The 23,596-nt window shown below is 51.6% G+C and overlaps 1 protein-coding gene across 1 annotated transcript; it reads left to right on the top strand.

The window, feature by feature from the left end:
* Positions 1–1,216: 1,216 nt before the first annotated feature.
* On the top strand, positions 1,217–23,446 carry FPOAC1_001137 (uncharacterized protein; the record flags this gene model as incomplete). The annotated part of the gene is made up of 5 exons (XM_044845743.1): positions 1,217–5,747; positions 5,866–5,988; positions 6,057–19,721; positions 19,776–21,922; positions 21,986–23,446. 5 exons carry the CDS (start codon positions 1,217–1,219, stop codon positions 23,444–23,446), a joined length of 21,927 nt encoding a protein of 7,308 aa, XP_044711659.1.
* Between the last annotated feature and the right edge of the window lie 150 nt (positions 23,447–23,596).

Consider the following 23,596-nt stretch of genomic DNA (forward strand, 5'->3'; position numbering starts at 1 on the left):
TGATGGATGGCCTTGAACTCGTTGTATTTCTTAATTTGTTTGTTGGTGATATAGTTTATATTGGTGAGGTATGCCGGTGTTAGTATTTGGTTAGGTCTGTTGCATATTACAATAGATGAGATAGTGTGCATATTCAGGCTTATAAGTAAATATACAGATAAACATGATAAAATGAAAATTGAAATAAAGAAAAAAAAAATACTTGTTTTTTTTTTAAAAAAAAAAAAAAAACTCCCTTTGAGCTATTCGTGTACACATGAAGTTCAATAATTGTTTTAGTCAACGGTTAATGATAAGACGATCCCTGTTAGTTTAAGAAAACTAATACCGCTGTGTAGGTAGGTCAGTTGAGTCGGAACAGTAATATCGTCTGCAGTTGAGACAGAATTAAATAGAGGCTCGGAAATGAAATGCGTGTTTTATGCGTTCGTCCAACAATTTCAACACACATTCACACACTCACACTGCAGATAAGAATCAACCTTGGTTTTTAATACTGTACAGGGTAGACCTATTCGGATTGGTTGCCTGTGATGAAGTGGTTGCTCATCTAACTGCAGATGGCTTGCCAGCTGGCAATGCGATGGATTAAATAAGTGGATAACTACGACAGCGCTAACCAATGTGTGGCGACCTGAATGAGGCCTCTAAGTAATTACGACGAAGGTAAGTGCAGTTTTTAATTAAAGTCCCAACGCCCTCGATAACAAACCACGCTCACTCTTGGCTGTTGAACCTTGAGCTTGTCTCTTTAACTCTTACAACGTACATCTACAACACACCTTGCCACCACGTAACCGAATCTCGCCTATCTAATATCTGTACCGCTTGACCGCGCATACCCTACACACGTAATCCAATTCAAGCTTTACGAGGATCGCATCAGATTTGACGCCCAGACCTCTTGTGTCGCCGTGCCTTCCTCGACGCTACAAAAGAAATCAAAGCAAAGGCCTCAGCCCAGCGCAAAAGGGCCTCATAGATCGAATCTTGGACCCGCCTAAAATCGGGAACTCGACCAACGACGTGCGACCCCAGCCACCGCCTGTTTAGTACAACGGGGCCCCCATGATAGGAAAGAAGGGCCTGGAGGCTAGAGCTTAGGTCCCCATTCTCGTTTCCGTTCCCGAAATCAAAACACCATCAAAACATCATCCTTAAAATCTAATCAACCCTGACTAATTCGCAACGTCGGTAGACCCGTAAAACCGGCGCAATGCAGCGAGACGATCGCTCTCGGGACACCGAGGGCTCTGGTTCTCGTCGCCGGTGGTACGAGTCTCGCGATCGCGATCTTACTCCAAGAGCTGGAGATCAGGGAGACTCACAACACTCACGCTCGTACTCGCGTCAGCAACCGCCATACCAGCAACAACCACAACCACCTTATTCACCCATGTATCAATCACCAACGCAGCAACGACAGTATGATCCTCAAAGACAGGATCAATTCCAAATGTATCAACAGTCACCACAGCAAAATTCGGCATCAACACCACGACCACAGCAGTATCAGTATCAGTATCCGTATCAAAACCAGTATCATCAACAGCAGCAGCCCTACTACGGCGCGCCACCTCAATCGATGCCTGATTATAATAGTCCTCAACAACATAACCCTCAACGCCCGCAAACACCTTCCAGTGTCTTTTCATCCTCCAGTGACACATCAACGTCGCTGCTAGATATCTCACGATTCAAGGATACGAAGGAATATGGTGGCCTACTTGGCACATTTTTCAAGGCGCCCTCGGAGCGTGCTAAACAGCGTCTCCACCGAAAAAAAAGTAAGAAGCGCCGCGTGCTTTACTTTGGCAACTCTTCTTCTTCTTCCGTAAACTCTGATTTGGCTTATGGAAACGGCTACGTGCGACAACCCAAGAGCCGTACCTTAAGCCCCCGAAGTCAAAGTCGTGTTTCTGGCCAGGGTTACGGATCTGCCGCCGGCGTCGGCCCTGGCGCGAGCCATGGACGGCGACGTAGCTCTGGAGGGTCTGATCGTGCTGCACGATTGACTCCTAAGAAAAAGAAGACTGCCGATGAGGAGATTATGGCTCTTGGCCAGCAGCTCTCTAACCTGGCACGTCTGTCCAAGGAGGATGAGCAGCGTCAGGCGCGCAAAGCATCAGGTAAGGGCAAAGGTAAAGCGGCTGCCTTGGGACTCGCAGCTGGCGCCGCCGGCGCCGCTATGGCTTCTCAATATGGCAAAGAGAAGGACGGCAGGATTATGAATGGGCTGAAGCAGCGTGTCGAGTCTTCAGACGATGAAGATGAGTGGGAAGATGCTTCCGAAGACGAAGACGATGACTCTTCAAGCAGCGATGGTGCTGGTTCAGCTGCCGACTCGGAGCTTGCCTATGGGACCGTTGCAGAGTCTATTAAGCCTGCACTCGGTGCCGCAGCAGCCGCTGGAAGCGCCGCAGCCGCAGCAGGCATGGCAGGCTCTCGAAGACAATCTAGTTATGGCTATGACTCGTCGCCAGAGTATCGGAGACATGGTGACAGGGGCTCTGTCGTTGATCCCCGTCTTTTTGGACCCTACAACTCGCTGCGAGGATCAATTAACACCCCGTGTGGGTTCCGAAACGATGATGAAGCTGTTGCATACCGCCGTGATTCAGCCAATTTCGGAAACGGGACACCTATTCACATGCGAGATATGTATTCTGATCCTAACCGTTACAACGGAGAGCGGTTTTCGGCACCTATCGCACAACAGGATCCGTCAGCCCGACCTCACCCGGTCCCCTTGCAACAACCAGTCCCCAAAACTCCCGTGTCTTCAAAGGTTTACGATGCTGTAAAGGTTGATGGTACAAACCGCAAAAACCATCGTCGGCAACGATCTGAACAACCTGAGGAAAAGGACTGGGGTGGAGTCGCCACCGGTGGTCTTGCGGCCGCAGCAGCAGCAGCAGGCGTGGCCTTGGCCACCTCTAAGAAGGATACTCGTGAGTACCATGACGAGCAGCAGCGTGATCGCGACGATCGAGAGAATCAACGCCGAATCGACCGGGACCGCCAGAGAGCTCTGGAACTCGAAGAGCAAAAGCTTAGAGAGCTTGAGCGTCAAAAACTGCGAGAACAACAAAGGGCGCAAAACCCCGAAAGCGAGGCAGACCGACACGAGCGATTGGAGAAGGAACGTGCACGAAACATGAGGTGGGAACGTGAATACCGCGAAATGGAACCCGAGGCTATTATTCCCAATTATAATAATGAGCGAAAATCTTCACGATATAATGATCATGACGATACCCCCAAGGATAGAAGTGAGAAGAAGGAGAAGAGTAATGTCGATGTAGTGGTTGCCCCCCAATCGGATCAGAACGAGGGGAGACCATTCGGGATCCAGTACGGTCCAGAGTTCCAACTTGAGCGTGAGCCCACAGTCCAGGCTGGGACCAGCGAGCGCAAGGCTACACGAAATGGTCGCGACCTTCCTCTAGCGACTAGTGCAGGCCATCAGGCTGTGACGGAATCGACCAAGTTTGCACACCACGATATTGATCCTTTCCAATATCAGGTTTCAGACGACGCTTTTACCATGTCTCAAACTACTACTCCTGGACGACCCCTTACACCTAATGTAGTTACTATCGAGCGCGAGCCCAACTTTGACGACTCTCCGCCAAGAGATTCAGCCGCCGATGCTCGACTCAGCCGCCGCGACTCCTTTGAGATTCAGCGCATGGTTGAAAATTACCATCGGGAGTCGCAAGGCGCATCGCAACGCCGCGACCCCCGAGACGGTCATGAGTATGAGGAGGAGGAGCACAAGGCTAGGTCGATTCTTGACGAGGCTAAGCACGCCACTGTTCCTGTAGCAGCGGCTGCAGTCGCATCCGCAGTGGCAGTTGAAAATGAGCGATCACAAGAGCGGCGAAAGGGTCGTCCCTCGGAAGACAGTTCTCAGGACACCTCGCGAAGATGCAAAGATGCTGTTCAGGAGGAGGCAGATCGATACTACCGTGAGACTAATATCGCCCGAAAAATTGCTTCCGATGAGATACGATCACGCAGCGCTTCACCCGAGCGATCCGTGGTTGACAAGTGGCAAGAGAGCAAGAACGAATCATTCACTATTGTCACACCACCAGCCATGGAAGATAAGCACCCAGAGAAGAACATCTACGAAGGTCCTGATGCAGATGTGAAGATCGACAACAAGATTCATCCTCGAGAAGAACACCAGTACCGTAAGCTTGACAATGACTCTTCAAGAAGGAACGTTTCGCGAGAGCGTCCGCTTTTGAACTTGATCTACCCTACCCCTGCCGTGAGCCGTCAGCATACACCGGCCCCCGAGGTGCGAAAGGAGCCCGAGATTACTGAAGCTGTTGCCAAACCCGAAGATTTCAGTATCGGACCCAAAGGCGAGATCGTCTCTGTCAGCGAGCCAGCTTCTGCGGCTAAGTCCGTAAGCTGGGGAGAGAACGAGACCAAGCGCTTCGATGCTGACAGCCCCGAGAAGAGTGATAATGAGAACTATTTCCCTGCCGAGAAGGCTGTCGAGAAATCTCGACCTAAGCTGAACAAGGCGAGCCGGTGGGGTATTCTTGCTGCTGCACTGGCAGGTAGCAGTGCTGAGCCACAGAACGAGCCTGATGTCGAAGTCGACCCCAAACAAACCGAAATGCCCGGAGGTTACTCATACTCAGATGCAGGAAGCAGCGATGTTTCCATTCGACGGGCCGAATTCTATGTTGATGACATGAACAGCTTTCCTCCCGTTGTTGGCACTAAGCCTGCAAGCCCACAGCAAATGCCTGGTCGCTTTGCGGATGATTTTGAGTTTGCTGCTACTCTCGCTGCTGGATTGAAGGACACTGGATTCAACCCTGACATCGTCATCGATGATCCGTCTTACAGCCGACGTGACTCTCCTCCAGGTGTCCAGGAAGCAAACGGCGATTCCCACAGCGGATCAAACGGTAACGCCTGGTATAAGCGACCCTATGCTGAGGTAGCCCCAGTACCTGTCGATGCGCCAAAGCTTTTGCCTGAGCGGGGATTTGTTCTTGGAGAGGTCGAGACTCCTCAGGAAAAGACAGCTCTGCCCTACGAGAGTGAGCGCAACATCAAATCAGATGCACCAAAGCCCGAAGATGTGCCACTTCCCGACAACCACCCTGATAGTCCAAAGCCCAACAAACAAGAAAAGGGCAAGCGAGAAAAGTCTGACGTTGTTGTCGTTCAAGACGATGGGAAAATCGACACTGACAGGGCCGAGCTCGAACCCTCTCGTGAGGTAGGCGAGGCGGTATGGGAAGATATCTCCCGCAAGAAAAGTAAAAGGGATCGCAAAAAGGATCGTAAGAGCCGTGACTTTGAAAATGAATGGAGTCCTAGTGTCTCAGCTCCTGCTCCGCATGAGTCTCGATCAGACTATGATCGGGGCATTTCTCAGGACAAAGGTCAAGACCATGACATCAGTGTATCTGATGTTGCCAAGGTGGCTGTGCCTGCTGCACTTGCCCTAGGTGCCATCGCCTCTGGTTCAAGAGATGCATCTTCTCGTGATAATGGCACTGATATGCGCGATTCTCGCGAGGAGCCACGCAAGCAGCCGAATGACGACTACTACTACGATGGCGACAGATCTCGTGTCTCTGCACCTGCAGAGCCTTCCCATCACCGAAATTCGTCCAGAGACGTTGCATCCTGGGATACCCGATCAGACGACGAGCACGACTCGTCCAGACACTCAAGAAAATACAAGAAAGACCGTGATTCGCGAGACGAAGGTAGATATCGAGAGTCTTCGACCTTGGACCCCAACGATCGACGATCATCGAGGAGAGAGTCGTCGAGAGATCGTTCGAGGGATCGCTCAAGACATCGTTCAAGCGACCGCAGATCTAGGGACCATTCGAGAGACCACAGATCTAGAGATCGTTCAAGAGATCGTTCAAGAGATCGTTCAAGAGATCGCTCAAGAGATCGCTCAAGAGACCGCCGTTCCAGAGATCACCGCTCGAAAGATCGGTCAAGAGATAGAACAAGAGACAAGTCAAGAGATAGGTCTCATCGCAGAAGATCTGATGACGAGGAAGAGAGGCCTAAGAGATCGAAGCGCCATCCCTACGGATATGACTCGCCCACCCAATCGATGGCGGCCTCTGAAATCTCCGTTGCCAGTTCTAGCAGCAAGAGAAGTAAGAAGTCCAAGCGAAGAAATGGCGCTGGAGATGATTACGACGACTCAAGAGACAGCTCATCACACCGCAGGCACGAGTCTTTTGATGACAGGGATGCAAGCTCTGTTATCTCTGAGTCGCGTGGACACCGACGAACACCGTCTCGATATGAAGATGACGATGCGAAGTCGGTCGCGTCTGTGCCTGGCTCATCCCGCCGTGAGAAGGACTACAAGGAACGTAGAACACCCGAGAAGCGACCAAGCACAAGTGTTCTTTCCGGCCTCTTCAAACCACGCAAGGATAAGAAGGATTCTTTTTTAGGTAATGCCGACACCCTTGGCGCGGGTGTCGGCTTAGCGACTGCAGCAGACATTTATGCATCTGATGCTATTCGCTCTAACGCCGCTGATGCCCCATCAGACCGAGAGCCTTCTGCCTCTGGTGATGGGCTACGCCATGTGCGAAGCTTCGAACTGGTTGACCCTGAGGTCATACCGCGCGTTATCAAACCAGCCATTGACCCTCAATATGGCGACCTCCTTCCTCTACCCCCCAGTGAACCTTCTAGCCCAACTTCTTCTGTCTCCGGCGAACTACCCCCTCTTCCTGACAGTCGACCTGATACTCCTCCTGAGGAGCGCGGTGCCCGCCGAGAACCATGGCCTCAGCAGCGTCGCCGCAGTATTTTCGAGACACCTATGAAGTCCCCCAGCCGCACCGCTGTTCCCATCGCACTCCGCCTAGGTAACAGATCGTCAAACCCTGCCTCTCCTGTGAGCTACAGGGCTTCTCCTGCTAGCTCCCCTATTATCTCGCACTCGGACGCGGTGGTCATGTCAAGACGACAAGCTCGACCTACCTCTTGGGATAACAGCCGTGAATTCATGCCTCTGTATCTCCTTGAACAATCGCGACATCCAGCACCCACAACAGGATCTGTACTTCCTGCGCTGCCACCTAGTGAGCCCAGCGAGACTTCTGCAAGAAACTCACCCGAATCTGAATTCCTCAAACAGAACGATGATTACTTCGGCGAAGACCCCGAGTATACTGGACCTGATCTGCGCGTTGACACTGTTCTCTCTGAGCAGCAAAAGGACTCTGATGCCGAATCACAACAGACGACCCCTCGTGCCGAATTCATGCCTGTGCTTCCAGAGCCTACACCCTCTGTCCCTTCCAACGAGCCAACCCCTGGCCTGTCAGAACCTAAACTCCCAGAACCTACGCCTACTGCAGCTCCTGACCCGCCCACGCCTTCTTTGGCAACCCCTATGGAGTCTGGCAGTCGGGATATGGCTAGTGATAAGCACTCTGCACCACCCCCCTTCGATGCTGCTGCCATCGCCGTTCCTGTCGGCTTGGGCGCCAGTGCTGGTTTAGCTGCTGCTGCCCTTATTCAAGCCAGGGACCCTGCCGACTCGCCTGCAGAGAAACCAGATGATCTCACCTCTGCCGATGAGCACTTTTCCGATGCCGTTGAAGGTCCTCTCGAACAGACTTTATCCGGAGAAGATGTTCCTCGACCACTCTCATCTACCGTGGACAGAGAGCCCACTTCTGAGTTCATTGCCAAGTCTCCTTACGAACTTTCTTCCGAAACTACAACTGGAGCTTTCACTACCCCTGTCAACGAGCTCGTTGCCGATGAAATTTCTGACGTGACGTCTCATACTGAGCTTGCTGCCGAAAGGACAATTGCCAAAGAAGCAGAGGATCAGGCCGCCAAGGATAGTACTGATGTCGTTGAGGCTGCGACTGAGCCTTCTACTATCCCTATCAACGAGCACACAACTGAGGAGCCTGTTCAAGCCAAACCCGACACTGACCATGCAAATGAGACGGCTAAAGAGATTGAAGAGCCTTTAACCAAGGAGGTCGGTCTTATTGATACGAGCGCAGCCGAACCTTTTACCGTTCCCGTCGACGAGCCTGTTACTGAAGCAAATGCCAAGTCCGACACTGAGCTTACAGCCGAAGAGACAATGGACAATAAGGCAGAGGGGCAGGTAGCTGGAAACATTCACACTGCTGGTGAACCTGTAAAGGGGACCGTCGTCACCCCTGTCAGAGAGCCTACTGTTCAAGAGCCTTTGGGTGCGTCGTCAAACGCCCAGTTTTTGGCTGAGGAGGCAAACGAAAAGATCATCGACACCGCTGCTGATGTCATTGACACTTCGACTGAACCCTTTACTGCTCCTGTTAATGAGCCCATTATCGAAGAGCCTACCGTTCAAGAGCCCCTGATTGATGAAACAAATGAAAAGGTCACCGACAATACGATTGATGTCATTGGTCATTCGACCGAATCAGTTGTTGTTCCTGCCAATGAGCCTACTGCCGAAGAGCCTACCGATATCAAGCATGGTGCCGAACCTGTAGTTAACGAGGCAACAGCCAAAGAATTGGAGGACCAAGCTGCCATGGATGCTGAATCTGAAGCTGCTGCTCAAGCTGTCGCCGAAGCCGAGACTGCTGCACAGGCTGAAGCGGAAGAGGTTGCCAAGGAAGAGGAGGAAATAGCTGCTCTCAAATCCAAGAAGGCTAAGAAGCTCACAAAGGCTGATAAGACTCGCTTGATGACCTTGATTTCCCGCTCAGTCAAACGAGCTCAAGCCAAGGCTGCCGAAACTACCCCTGAATCAGATACCAAGCCAATGGCAGAGCCTTCTTTGGAGGAACCCGTAATTGAAGTGCGTGCTGAGACACAGAAGTCCACTATCGAAGTCGGCACCACATCAGCCAAGAATCTAGTTCCTGGCGCTCTCGAAAGCGTTCAAGAAGCCGAGTCCGTCAAGCAAGACATTGAACCTACATCTGTTGAATTGACGACCGAGGGACCTTCTCGGGAACTCACAACAGAGCCTATGGTTGAGGATGTTACTACAGTCGCCCCTGAATCTTCACCACTGCCAGCCAAAGAGCTAGCCACTGAGCCTTTGGCAGATCTTGTTCCCGAAACAGCTGAACCTTTTGATGCATTGGAGAATGAAGCATCTAGTCAGGGTATTGTCGATCTTCCAAAGGCTACTGATGGGCCCGATACCATGCCCCAGCCTGAACTGGTTGTTGAGGATGTATCGATCACTGAGCCCAGGATCGAAAATACCAAAGAACAGACCGACGACTTTGTTCGCGAAAGTGGTAACACCTCCACGGCACTTGCTCCCGATACTATGAAAGAACCTGAAATGGCTCCATCCGTCAACGTCCCTGCTGAATCTACTGCTGAAGTTGTCGAACCCGCTGAAGCGAAGCCAGAACAACCTGTTGCTGAGCGTGCAGTGAACGAGATCACCACTGAAGAGTGGAACAACATGAATGCGAAGGACAGAAAGAACATGAAGAAGAAACTCAGGAAGCAGGGACTCGAACCAATTATTCAAGACTCATTCGAACTTCCAGCTCCTGCTGATGACTTGAGCAAGGACGACAAGCCCTCCCTGAGTGAAGGGGTTAATGCGGACGACAAAGCTTCGGCATCGAAGTCAGTTACGGCCGAACCCGAGACCCAAACTCCATCTGTATCTGAGCTCGTTCCCAAAGCTTCCGTCGAGCCATCTATCGTTGCGGAAGCTGAGGGCGTCCAAGGGCCCGCTCTCCTCCAAGGAGAAGAGCACGTGAGCATAGTGCCTGAAGAGCCACTTCGATCCACAGAAGACAATTTCTTACCTGTAGACAAGGAATTGGCCTTCCAGACCGAAGCGGAAAGCACAGAGAAGGGACCAGAAGTCTACACTGAACCTGCAGCACCCATATCTGAGTATGAGCCTGTATCTGACGCCATTCTTCCCGAAGAGACGGCTGCTGAGGAGTTGCCTGAGTCTCCGTCCAAGAGTAAGAAGAAAGAGAAGAAGAGCAAGACTCAGCAACCGCCTCATGAGGAACCTGCGACCGGGGAACCAACGACTGTCCCGGCTGAGGACACAGCCATAGATTCTGCTCCAACCCCCCAAGCTGAGAAGGAGGCTTTTGATGCTTGGATTGATCCGGTTGTCTCTATCGAGAAACCCGCTGCTACTCCTGTCGACTTGCCCGCTGAAAAATCCTCGACTGCTGTGGAGGATTCCGTACAACCTTCTACGGAGCTGTCCGAGGACGCCCCTGACGAAACTTCTGTTGATGCAGATGCTTTTGATGCTTGGGCCCAGCCTGACACTGTTGCAAATACTGATGTGCCTGAGCAAGAGCAAGACAAACCTGCTGAGACTGCTGAACAGCTTCCCGAACCGTCCGACGCGCCAAAGCAAGACGAAGACGCCATTTCTTCTGAGTCGAAAAAGAAGAAGAAGAAGAAGGGCACCAAAACAGATGATGAGCCAGTGACTGAGCCTCAGGATAGCAAGCCACAAGACAAGTCTCTCGCAGAACCTGAGAAGGCAACATCCGATTTGACCGAACCATTCGTCCTAGCAGCCGATACAAAGCCTGAGACCATCAATAACGCCCAGGCCGACAAAGCTACATCATCGAAGCCTGCTTTGTCAACCCCCAAGCATGATGGTGACCAGACTGTCGATAGTGTCAAGAAACCGCGTGTTGACAAACCAGTACTTGCTGCACCAGTACCCAACACCGGAGAACTCGATGATCTGGATGATGTCCCCTACTCCCCCTCTTCTGGCAATCAATCCCCTTCCACCAGTGATGTTCGGAAAGATCGACAAGGTTACTTTCCTTCTTCCCTTCGCACATTCCCTGGCGCTGCAGGAATTTCGGCCTTTAAGAGAATGTGGGGATTCCAAGATCAAGCAAGAGCGCAAAACCGCATGCGTGAAGCTCAACCTGACGTTGCCAGGCCCAGTAGTGAGACCCAGCCTGATAGTGTAAGCGCTGAGAAGTCAGAGGTTGCTGAGGCGAAGCCAGATGTTCCCATCGTCGAAGTGAACAGCGACAAGGCTGCTGCCAACAAACCCCTAACTTCGTCTGATTCTCATATCTCTGAGCCACTATTCTCTCAAGGGGATGCGCCTGTAGAGGAATCGCAATCAACAACCATTGAACTGGAACCTTCTCAAGGCGTTGAGCCCCAGAATGCCACCGTGCATGTGAGCGACGACATCCCTGACAACAAGGATGGATCTACAGCTGTCGAACAGCCTGTGGTGAAGACGGAAGATGAACCAGCAAGGCCAGCTGAAATCACATCTGAGACATCTCGCAAAATCCCCGATGGAGCAATTGAAAGCGAGGGTGTGAAATCTGTCGAGAACCCATTGATCGAGACAATTCCCGACTCAACTCAAGCTGTCGAGGGCAAATTTGATGATACCGCCGAGGATGCACCTATGGATACGACAAAAGACAATCTCGAGAAGCCTGTCGGGATAGCCCAAGACGATACGACAGACCCTGTCGAAGCCGAGCCTGAACTGGCTACCGAAGAAGCGCCAGGCAAAACTGTTGAGGTTGGGGACACAAAGACTGCCGAGAAAACTGCTACAGATAACACTGAGGGCGACGCATCGGGTTCTAAAAAGAAGGCGAAAAAGAACAAAAAGAAAAAGAAGAGTCAAGCCGGCCAAGACGAGACTCCCGAGCATGAGAACGATCCAACTCAGGACCAGGTGATTCAGGAAGCCCCCGTTGAGGAAGTTATACATATGTCGAATGAGGCAGACAACCAGGCATTAGCCTCGGAATTGGTGGCAGAAGCCCCTCGCGACGATCCAGAGGAACTCAGTGCAACGGAGCCTGGAGCAAAGCCAGAAGATACAACGGAAGGCAATGTTATTGACGCTCAATCTGAAGTCAAGTCAGAAATTGAGGAGAAATCAACTGGGACTTTGGACCCATCGCAAACCGATGACAAACCAGTTGATGAAGAGGCACAGGAAGAGGACAAGATCGACAACGAGCCAACCCAAGTTCGATCAAAGGAAGAGCCGCCCACGAATGAGAAGCCCGAAGATGCACCTGAGGCGCAGCCCGAAGACAACTCAGAAGACAAGCTCCAAAGCGGTGATCAATTACCTGAAGCCGAGGCTATCAAACAGCCACAGAGCGATCGCAAGCTGATGGAACTCGAAAATGAAGAGTCATCCGAGACTAACCATATCGCTGCTCAAACTGAAGACAGGCCCACCAACCCTGAGGCTCAGCTGTTGCCACAAATCGATAACAAGTTTCAAGTCGAAGTAGAGGAACCGCAGCAGATGGATGGCAAACCTTTCGGATCCCATGCACAGGAGACTATTCAGACTGATGACAAGACGACCGAAAATAAAATCAAGGAGTCTGATTCCAACGCCAAATTACCACAAACCCAGGCTCCAAAGGAAAACGACAATCCAGTTCAGCCTGAGGTCGTGGAACAAACCCAGACTGACGACAAGCCCACACAAGCCGACGGCATCGATGACAACGCAATTGGTTCTGAAGCCAAGCGCCCGTTTTCCAGCGAGAAGCAGGCGAATAAAGCAGTACCTGAGGAACCGTCTCAAGCTCCTCGGGATGTCACCGCCATGCCCTCAGTAGATGACATTTTGCGTCCAGCAACATGGAAAGCCAGATCACCAAAAGCCGGATCGGTTGCGATGAAAATCAAAGAAGCAGAGAGCAAAGCTTTGCGTCAAGCGGAGGACGCTGCGGCCGCGAAGGACAATGAAGAGATCGAAGCATTGCTTGAAAAGCAATCGCGAAGAGGGGGTCGTCTCCTCAAGAAAGATCAAAAACGCCTTGACACCCTTCAGGAGAACGTAGCTCAAAGGGTAGAGGCACGAGCGGCCCGCGACCCTTTACCGCAAGCTGCACAGGAGCCTACCAATTCGACTTCTGTGGATGCCGACATCCAGAAGCCTTCCGAAGTGGGCGCTGAATCAGCCCAGCCAGAGGAAGCCCGTGACGTAGATGGTCTCCAGGATACGGCCCCAGTCACTGAAGCGACTGCTGCTGCTGAGAAGCAGATTGACATTAGTGAAACCCAGCCAACAGAAACATCGGGTGAAGCTGAGACAGTGGGCGTGAGTTTATCGAACGAGGCCACGGAAATCTTGACAGATGCGCCTTCGGAGGGAAAGTCTATGGACGACCAGGCCACCACTGATACGGCACCAGCTGTAGAGTCCCAGGAGAAAACAACAGTCGACAACGAGGTAATGGAGCCAGAGATCAGTAAGAAGTCCAAGAAAAAGAAAAAGAGAAAATCGGTATCCTTTTCCGAGAATGGGGAATCGCAGGATCTAGCAACAGAGAATACTGATACTCGCACATTGGCAACTGAACCTCAACAGCCTGATCAAAGTATTGTCAACACTGAGGACACTCCTGTACAAGCAGAACCTGCTCCTGAAGAAGCTCCTGCCACTCGAGATATTCCCGAAGTTCTGGCCCCAGAGGACGCTGTGCCATCATCAGATGCAAAAGAAACCGAGGCGCCCCCGTTGAACGACCCTGAAACTCCTTCAGCCGAGAACACAACTGCTGAAAGCCAAGCTGAGGGACCTTCAGATGTTATCTTGGACAAGGCTGAATCTGAGCCTACCTCTGAGAAGAAGAGCAAGAAAAGGAAGAAAAAGAAGAAGGACACCCCCACAGATGAACCAGAGAAGAAACCTGAAGCCGAGTCCTCAAATCAAGCGCCTCCCGAGTCCACACCTAAGGTTTCTGACGATGCCAAGGATATTGTTGGGCAAGAAGCATCTTCCGGTACACCTAACCCAACAGACCCAGTCGATGCTGAGACTGCAGAAGCGTCTCCTCTTCCCCTGGGATCTGAAGCAGCGGACATTTCTTCTGGAATTCTCCCGACAAACGACGAGCAGGCGCAGCCACCTGATGGTGAGAAACCCGTAGAAATCTCTCCTGGTCAGGAACCAGCATCAGCCATCGAGGCTGCAGAAGAACCAGGTGCCGTAGTCCCCAAGCAAACCCTTATCGAACAACCTGTTGTACCCATCGAAGAACCCGATTCTCCTGCAAGACTGTCCAAGAAGGATAAGAAGAAGAAGAAAAAGGCAGATAAGAAGAAGGCTGCACTTGAAGAAGAATCCAATGAGCCTAAATCTGAGCCTACTACTTCTTTCGAAAAGGGTGAAGTTGAAGTCGAACCCGAAACAACCGAGCACTCGGCCAAAGATCCCGCAGTCACGCGTGACGAGACGGCTAAGCAGACCGATTCTAAAGAAACTCCCAAGGGAGACATCACTTTGGAGGGCGAGATTGCCATACCAGCCAACGAAGCCAAAGTGCCAGACACCGGTAATTCCGGAGAACTTCCTAGCGAAGAACCAGCTAGTCCTGAAGACGAGCGGGGTGGGTTTAGCCTCAGTCAATCCCAGACCGACCAAAAGAACAAGGCTAAAGACAGCGATTTTGAAATCGTGCAGGACATCAAGACCAATCATCCAACGCAGTCAGAGACAGTAACGGATCCGACAAGGCAGGACGCGGCCGTCGTCGTGGATGAGGCCCAAAGCCAAGGATCTTCTGAAGGCACACAACGACAGGAAGACAAGACTGTAGCTGTTCATCTTGATCCTCCTGTTGAGCCTGAAACAAAGCTGGAGTCGGGACTGGGATTGGGAAAGGAAAAGGAAAGGTTGGAAGATGACGAGGAGTTTGCTGGCTTGTCGAAGAAACAAATCAAGAAGTTGAAGAAAGCTCGAGCTGTGGCCGCCCCGGAATCTTCAGTCGAAGCAGAGATGCCAAAGGAAAGTGAAACCTCATTGGAGGGGGCAGCGGATCCTGCAACTGAAGCTGGCGTAGAGTCTGAGCCGAGCCCTCAGACTTGTGCCGAATCTGCGGCTGAAACCACCACCGGGGCAGAGCAAGAGCTTGGTTACGAGACCATGAATGATCCACTCCCTGAAATTGAGGAGACTGTACCTATAATTGAGCCTGATTTTGAAGCTGAACCCGAGTCCGAAACTGAGAATCAATTTTTGGACAACACCGATATCCAACCTGCGACAGAGGGCGCTGATGCCGAACCCAACGTTGATGCCGACTTGCAAACAAGACAACCCCAGTCTGATGGACAGACAACCTCCGAGCAGGATATCATTATTCCTGCCCCGGAGGTTGTTTCTGGAGACAATTTAACTGATGTCCCTGACAAGAACTCAAGTACTAACCTTCCAGCTGAGCATCAAGTTGTGAAGGAGCCAGATTCTTCTCGCGTAGAGGACGCGACTGAGCCACCACAGACGCCCGGAGAACCCGTTGAGGGCATTCGAGATTCACACTCGCTCATGGAGGCGGAAACAGGGCCTATTATCCCAGCCGAACTTGAGCAGACTGATGTGGCTACCGAAAATATCCCATCCTCATTGTCAGACATGGCAGAAAAGATCACAGAGGCGCAGACTCCTATGGAAGTGGAACCTTCAGAGCCGGCCGAGATCAACCAGCCACTTGAGGAGGTACTGACCGATGCTCCCGCCGAAAGCATCGATGAAAACCCCTCTGAGCAGGCGATGCAAACCCCCCAGGAGCCTATCCCGCGGTCATTGGAAGACCCTGCGCAGTCGCCAAATAATGAAACTGTCAAGCCAGGGGCCACTTCTGAGCCTGCTGCTCCAGTTGGAACTACACCAGCACGTGATACTCAAACCTCGTCTACTGATGCAACAAAATCGGCGGAACAAACGCCTCTAGACCTGCTGCCGTCGTCAGACCTTCCCCCCTCTACACCAGTCCTACCCGCAGACCCTGGTAACCCCCAACAGCGTGTGAGTGAACCCGCAGAGCCTGAATCAACGGAACGAGACCTTTCCATCACCATTGAAGAAACGGCCCCCTCACCTGTTGCCCCTGATGTTATCACGAGCGAGGTCCCTGTAATTCCTGACACTCAAGCTGTACCTATTTCAGAGGAGTCAGACAAGTCAGCGGAAAGTAATGTCGAGAAGCAACTGGAGGAACCCTCGCAGCCTCATAAGCCAAACCCTGTCCCGCCGCCTGTCGTTACAGGTAGCCTGATGGGCCCTTTGGACTTAGCTCTAAACGAAAAGCCAATCGAGGAGACTGGTCCTTCGTCTTATCGTACCACTAATGTTGCTCCTATTCCCGAACTAGAGGAAGCACCAGAAGCGGAGATTGAAGCCAACCAAGACATTTCAAACGAGGCCGCCATTGACAAGGCAAAGAAAGAACCTGTCGAGCTGACAAAGGAGAAGCCGGCCATACCTGTTGTCGAAAGCCAACAAAAGTTGATTTCTCATGACCATCCTTTTGAGAGTTATACGTCTCAGAGCGACCCGCAAGTGACGGACGATAAATACAATGGGAAGACCCAATCCTTGGAAGAGGATGTGGAAAAGGAGGCATTCGAGGAAAGCGCACCGAGCGAGACCAATATTCAAGAGAACCCAGACGCGACACAGGATACCGCTCTTCCTCAGATCGAATCTATGACGGATGATGTTGTCCCAGACACTGCTGCACTGCCAGATTCCTTGGAAAATCCATCAGCCGAGTTGGCGGGCACCTCTGGTATCAATGAGTCTGAAAAGTCGGAACGTGGTGAGAATGAGTTTACAACTAAAGAATGGCAATCTCTCGCTGGCAAGGAGAAGAAGAACATCAAGAAAAAGTTGAAAAGAAAAGGTCTCGACTTGATCATCCAAGATTCCTTTCAACCAACAACTTCTGGTAACGGAGTCTTGCCTGAAACTGGCACTGAACCAGAGCCTGTTCTCACTCAGCCAGAAGACCTCACCGCTGGAGTCACGGAAAATGAAGCCCGGACTGAGCAAAGCCAGGATGCATCCTCAAGCAAGACATCTGATAAGCTTGCTTCCAGTCCAAATGACAGCAACTTTGTTGTTGGCGCAAAGGATCTCGAATACGACGCGACAAGGGAGCAGGCCGAACCCACAAGCCAAACCACAGCCGGCCAAAAGAACGTCCTTACTGAGTCACCTCCGTTGCAAGACACGTCAGTGGCCAATGAAGTCAAGTCAGATAAGCAGAAAATCATTGAGGGTCATGTTGTTTCTCCCTCAGAAAGCAAAGATAAGGGGACGGCGGAACTCGAAGGCAAACACGAGGCTGAAGGGCCAGTCACACCCAAAGCTCCAAATGAATCTGAAATGCCGTCATCTCCAGAAGCACCTCAACATAGATCTGGGTCACAACGAGAACCCCCAGTTCCTTTGACAGCCAAGAACGCGACCAATCAAGAAACGGAAACCGATGCGACGCCTGTCAAGTTGATTCCGGAAACAGAGGCCAAGTCATCAACATCACATGAACCTGACTACCAAGTAACAACACCTCCGCCTACGATTTCAGTCCCGAAATCTCAGTATCTGGAACACCTGTCTCCGAAACCAATCATGGGGACCGGAAGCGTGCCAGAAACCCACGAAGATGTAATTGCTGGCTCAGGCTTTGGGGAATCCTCAGCACCAGCCGACCAGACGCCTGTTATTCAGGAGACTTTTGTGACCGAAGAACGATCAGACGTCTCGCTGAAAAAGAGTAAGAAAACAGAGGAAAGTCACAGATCTGACCCAAACGAAGCTGAGACTCAAGCCCCTGGCGGCAAGGCAAACGATGAAATTGGCAATGATGTACAACAAGAAACTCACCCGTCTGTGGAGGATACGCAGAAACATGAAACGAACGACAAAGGCCAGGATCGACCAGACGACATCATGACCAACCTACCAGCAAATCAGATGCCACCATCAGTAGAGATGGTTCATCCAGCTCTTGATTCACGAGAGACTTTCGAGAAAAGCGAGGGTCGAAAAGGAAACCAAGTAGTCTCTCCTATCATCGATGACACTAACGCTCAGATCCATATCGACATGGCTCCAGCTCCCAGAGATTTCGAAGAAGCAGAACATACACGGATTCGACCGGGAAGAACTGTTACTGAAAAAAGAGAACCAGCATCAAATGTTATTGGGGAAGGCCGCGAGAACACAGTCCCAGCACTTGACACACATGCTGAAGGCAGACCAGCCGAGACTGAGCGAAATGTGAATACCGTACCTTCTGGAGATAAAAAGCAGAAGAAGAGGGCCAAGAACTCTGGCACTGCTGGCGCCCAACTCACTGATTCAAACAACGGTCGCGTAAGCTCGGAACCTATCCAGATCTCCGAGCAACAAGATAAGCCGAAGCCTACAGATATGTCAACGGCCGACCGTTCCGGGCAACAGATACAGGACGAGCCTCTCGAACCTCTAAAACCCGATGAGGACAAATCCCCAAGGAATGTCCCAGAGAAACCCACCTCCGGATTGCCAGCATCCACGCCAAAAACCACCTTCGAAGATATTGTAAAGCAAAAGCCTGGCAACGACGTTTCAAAACCCATCAAGTCACCTGGTAGATCAAGCAAAGGCAAGACCACAACACAGCCAGAGGGCATTGCCAGCTCAATATTTTCCATGGCCAGCTCGTTCTTTTCCCAGAAGGACAAGAAGAAACGAAAAGGCGACGTCACTGGCTCACCTGGATCAGGACCGGCATCGCCTATTGAACAAGGTCACGAAACCCAACACAGGCTTTCGCAGCCTTCCAAGGATACATCTGCAAATGTCATAGAAACTGCCCCCGTCGTCGACGGAACCCCTAATGCTGCCGGTAATAGTTCAAAGGCAGAGCAAGCTGTGGAAAAGGCCGACACTGCAACTCGTCAACCAGCGGAGCAAGAACCAAATACTGTACAGGACCCCCTTAAACATTTATCGAAGAAGGACAAGAAAAAAAAGAAGAAGGAGCAGAAGCAAGCTGAGAATGAAGCCAAAACGACAGGAGAAGCCCTGACTGCAACGCCTTCTTATCCGATAGCCACTGATCAGCCTGTCCAACGCAACCGCGATACCGAGCAGTCTATTCAGACTTCTGAGCCAACTCCCGAGGCTACCAAGTCACTTGAGTTTTCTACTTTGCCGCCAACCTCCGAAGTTCTTATGCAGCCGACGCCTGACATGCCCCAGAGTGCGGACTTCCCTCAACTTGGAGCTGAAGAAAATAGACACCGAGGCCAAGAGTTACAGACGAACAAACACGACCTTGAGAAACCTGAGTATGACTCGCCAATCCAATCCACAATCAATGGTGATGCGAAGGAAGACGGCCAGGCATTATCTGCTGTCAAACAACCTCGATATATCGTCGAAGGAACCTCGATAACTCCTGTACCAAGCACAACTCTAGAGAGCAGGGAACATACTACCGTGGACCTTGATACGCCCACCAAAGTCAAGGACATGTCTATGATAGCCGAGCCTCCTCTGTCAAGTCCTGTTGATGAACCCATTGCCCAACCTGCAGTGCCATATGTCCCTGAAAGCCAAGCCACTGGCCCTTTTCCCATCGATCCCCAGTCAACTTTTGCTATCCCCATACAGGTAGAAGGTGTCGACACCGCCTCGGACCCGAATTTGTCGAAGAAAGAAAAGAAGAAGGCGAGGAAGCTAGCTTTGGAAAAGGAACTTGCAAAGGATCATCAAGCCTCTGACGCACCAGATGCCAAGTCTTCTCAGGCCAGTGAGCCAAAAGAATCAGGAGCACGAGACAACCAAAGCCCATCAACGCCAGACAACACGCTGAAATTGAAGAAAACGCCCATTGAAGCGGACGATCAAGATATTGAGGGCGGCCCCGAACCTGTTCAAGGTTCGAAGGACAAAAAGGCTGAGTGTGAAACTGGAAGTTCTGTTACCGCTCCAGGCGACAGAAAGCTTAGTGCTCCATCGGCAGTGGAACCAACACAGCCTGCGACAGTGCCTGGTCAAGGCATTACCAAAGCTGAATCTGATTTAGCAACAGTTGTCGAGCCTTCTGGAAAAGGGAGTTTGCCCAAGGCAGTATCAGACATCTTTACATTTGGACCAGACGCTTTAACAGAGTCTCCAATGATAGCCGCTCCTGTCGTGATGCCCCAAGAACCTGGTGTGATCCTGCCCGAAGAGAAGCCTTATGTGCTTCCTCTACCCCCCCAGGACAAGCATATGGACACAGGAGACCGATCTTCGAAACCCGCTTTAGCTCCTTCACCGAGTTTCAAGAACGACACAACTCGCGCTGGAGTTGGACTTGACAATGCGCCTATTGCGAGTACGAAAGAGAAGAAGAAGCGCCGGAAGGGCTCAGAGCAGGCTATGTCACCCCCAGAGTCTGTACCTGATGTTTCGCCAGGTGCCTTGACCGAGACAGACAAGCGACCAGCCAAGACTCAGAAAAGTGTAGGTGATCGTACAGCCACTATAGGGGACAAACGACCAAGCAAGCCCGAAACATCTATTTTTGCTAGAGTTACAGCAGCTGCAGCCGCTGCATGGGGGACTAAGAAGACTGGTGACAAGACAACGAAGGAACAGGCACAGGATGAACGGAATGGTGGAGAAGGGAGGTCAACAGAAAGAGACATTACTCAAGATGAGCGTGGCGAGCGAGTTCCAGCTGACGGAAAAACGACAACCAAGGCCGACTCGTACGACAGCAAGTCGCCAACTACCGACGCCACCAAGGAAACTGGTAATGAATCCAAGGATAAAGGAAGAGATACTATCGGGGATTTGACAGACAAGACCAAGACCCCTGAGAAAAGGCTAAAATTCTCAAAAGGCATTAAGAGTGCCAGACAATCAGCAGACGAATCCAAGCAGCCAGAACGACAAGATGAAAAGGATAGGACACACGGGTCGCCCAGAGATGCCCCTGCCAGGTTTGAACAAGAAGACAAGAAGAAATCACGAAGATCGCTGCCGGACAACTTGGACGAAGTGGAGAGCCCCGTTCTCGGCCGTGGCGATTCAGAGTTGTCGAGAAGGTCGCCGCAAAAGCTGTTACGCCGTGACTCTGGCGTAGATGAGCCCAGAGGTGGCCTGTTACAAGAAGACAGTACGACAATCACGCCAACACTAGGCATGGAAACCGACATCAGCGACATATTAAGGTCGCCAAGCAGGCTTTTAGAGCCGGTCCTTGAGGTTCCTGAGGCAGAAACGGAACCAACCAGGGGTGCGTTCTCACCACCACCTCAAGTCAGACGAAACAGCGGCCCTGTTGGTGATGCATCGAGTTTTCACAGACGGAGCAGGCGCTTGAGTGAAGAATCCAGGCGCGACAGTGTTACAGGAGAAAGGCCAACTTTAAGACGAAGCAAACCTCGCAGTCCAGAACGATTTCGCGACAGCGGAATAGAGACTGAGGGCTGGGAACATCCGCAACCAATTTTAGACCGTACGGTCATGCAAACTCCCGAGCCAAAGCCCGAGCGAAGACTTCGTCGCTCTCCTCGAGGCACGCCGGTATTGCGAGAGCCGACTGTACCAGGGCCAACTCCAGAGCCTGAGAAAAAGAAACAATATGGAATCCTTACACCGGTAGGCGCTACCGTTACAGCGGGTGCGGGTGCGGGCTTAGCGTCAACGCTATCTAGATCTGGGCCTGGGCCTTCAACATCTTCTTCAACTCCCACTCGAACGCCCACTCCTGGTTCCAACTCGAACTCTAACCCTGCAGCATCATATGCTGGCCAAAGAAGTTTCTCCGACAATGCAAGTCCTATTCGGCGATCAACACCTCGCCTTGAAAGCGCGGGACGTCGGGCTGTCTCTAACACGAGTCTCTCCCGTCGTCGAACACCAGAGCCGCTTAATTCCAAATCCAGGCCTGAAAGTCCAGGCATCAACCGGTCGTCAGGCACCCCCACTCCACCGCTCCGCCGCGCCGATAAGCGAATGAGCGGTGATCTGCGGTCTATACGTCAACAAAACAACACCGCTACCGCTACCGCAACAGCGCCTGTCAGCTCCACGCCCGTCGCAAATGAGGGTCGTGCCCGTGCCACCAAGGACATGGCCGACGTCTACGTAAGTTAACAACTACAACAACACCATAATATGTATAGTCTTGCCAGTACTTACACTTTGCAGGATGGCTTCGGTGAGGGGCGCATCGGCTCACCTCGATCGCCCACCAGGCCTCACAGCATGCGCCGCCGACAGAGCATGCAGGTCCTCGAACTCGAGAATAGGGTTGAGCAGCTAATGGCCGAGAACCGAATGCTCACAGAAGCTCGTGCCATGGCTGAGACAAGTTTGAGCCAACGCGCTGCCAATAGTCTCGCCGAGCGCGACGCCGAGATCGATAACCTTAAGCAATCGTTACAGTTCCTCCAGAACGAGGTTTCTCGACTTACTGAAGTTAACGATGGTCTTGCCAGCGCCAACACTGAGCTCGCTAATAAAGACACTGGTCGTGTAGCCGACCTCGAGAGCCGCAACGCGGTTGTCGCGCGTGAATTGGAAGAGGCCCGCCGTGCCAAAGGAACTACTGAGCAGTCCCTTGAAGAGAAGGACGCTGAGATTGCCGATCTCCGAGCCCAACTCGACTCCGCCAAAGAAAAGATTCGCGAGTTGCAACGTCAAATACTTGAGGCCAAAGCCCATGACGACCACTTCCTCAACATTCGTGATGAGGATCACTTTGATCACCGCTGTCAACAACTTTGCTCCCATGTTCAACAGTGGGTGCTGCGATTTTCCAAATTCTCAGACATGCGCGCTTGTCGCCTGACAAATGAGATCAACGACGAGAAAACAATTGACCGACTCGACAATGCCGTACTTGATGGTTCCGACGTCGACGTTTACCTTCGGGATCGTGTAAAACGACGTGATATTTTCATGTCCATGACCATGAACATGATTTGGGAATTTGTCTTCACCCGCTACCTGTTCGGCATGGATAGAGAGCAGAGACAGAAACTCAAGTCATTGGAGAAATTATTGACCGAGGTCGGTCCCCCTGAAGCTGTGCGCCAATGGCGTGCCGTTACTTTAACACTACTGGCGAAGCGCGAAAGCTTCAAACGCCAGCGCGACCTGGATACAGAGGCCGTTGTTCAGGCCATCTTCCAGACGCTATGCAAGATCCTCCCACCGCCAACAAATTTGGAGGATCAAATTCAATCTCAGCTACGACGTGTTATGAGAGAGGCCGTTGGTCTCTCGATCGAGATGCGTACGCAGAAAGCTGAATACATGATGCTACCACCTCTGCGACCCGAGTACGATGCAGACGGCGAACTTACTGCCACAGTCCAATTCAACGCATCAATGATGAACGAGCGAAGTGGTAGCATCACTACCTCAAATGAAGACCTTGAGGCTCAGGGCGCAATTGTCAGAGTCGTCTTGTTCCCACTTGTCGTCAAGAAAGGAGATGACAATGGGAAGGGTGACGAAGAAATCGTCGTGTGCCCAGCCCAAGTTCTGGTCCCTCGCTCCAGGTTGTTCCCTGGAGCAAGTGACGGCGGAAGTACCTCTATCGGCGCACGCAGTCATATTAGCCTTGTGACTGAGACAATGGGCCAAACCGAGGTAGACTATTAGAAAGAGTATGAATGAGGGCATGGGAAGATACCAATGGGAAAAGGATAAAGGGTGTTTTTGGGGATTTTGGTATTTCAGGGACAAATGCATCTGCAGCGGAGCTTTTCTTAACGTTTTGTTTCTGTTTTCGTTCTTTCATGGGCAGTTCTA

Source organism: Fusarium poae, chromosome 1 (genome assembly GCF_019609905.1).
Source record: "Fusarium poae strain DAOMC 252244 chromosome 1, whole genome shotgun sequence".
NCBI lineage: Eukaryota > Fungi > Ascomycota > Sordariomycetes > Hypocreales > Nectriaceae > Fusarium > Fusarium poae.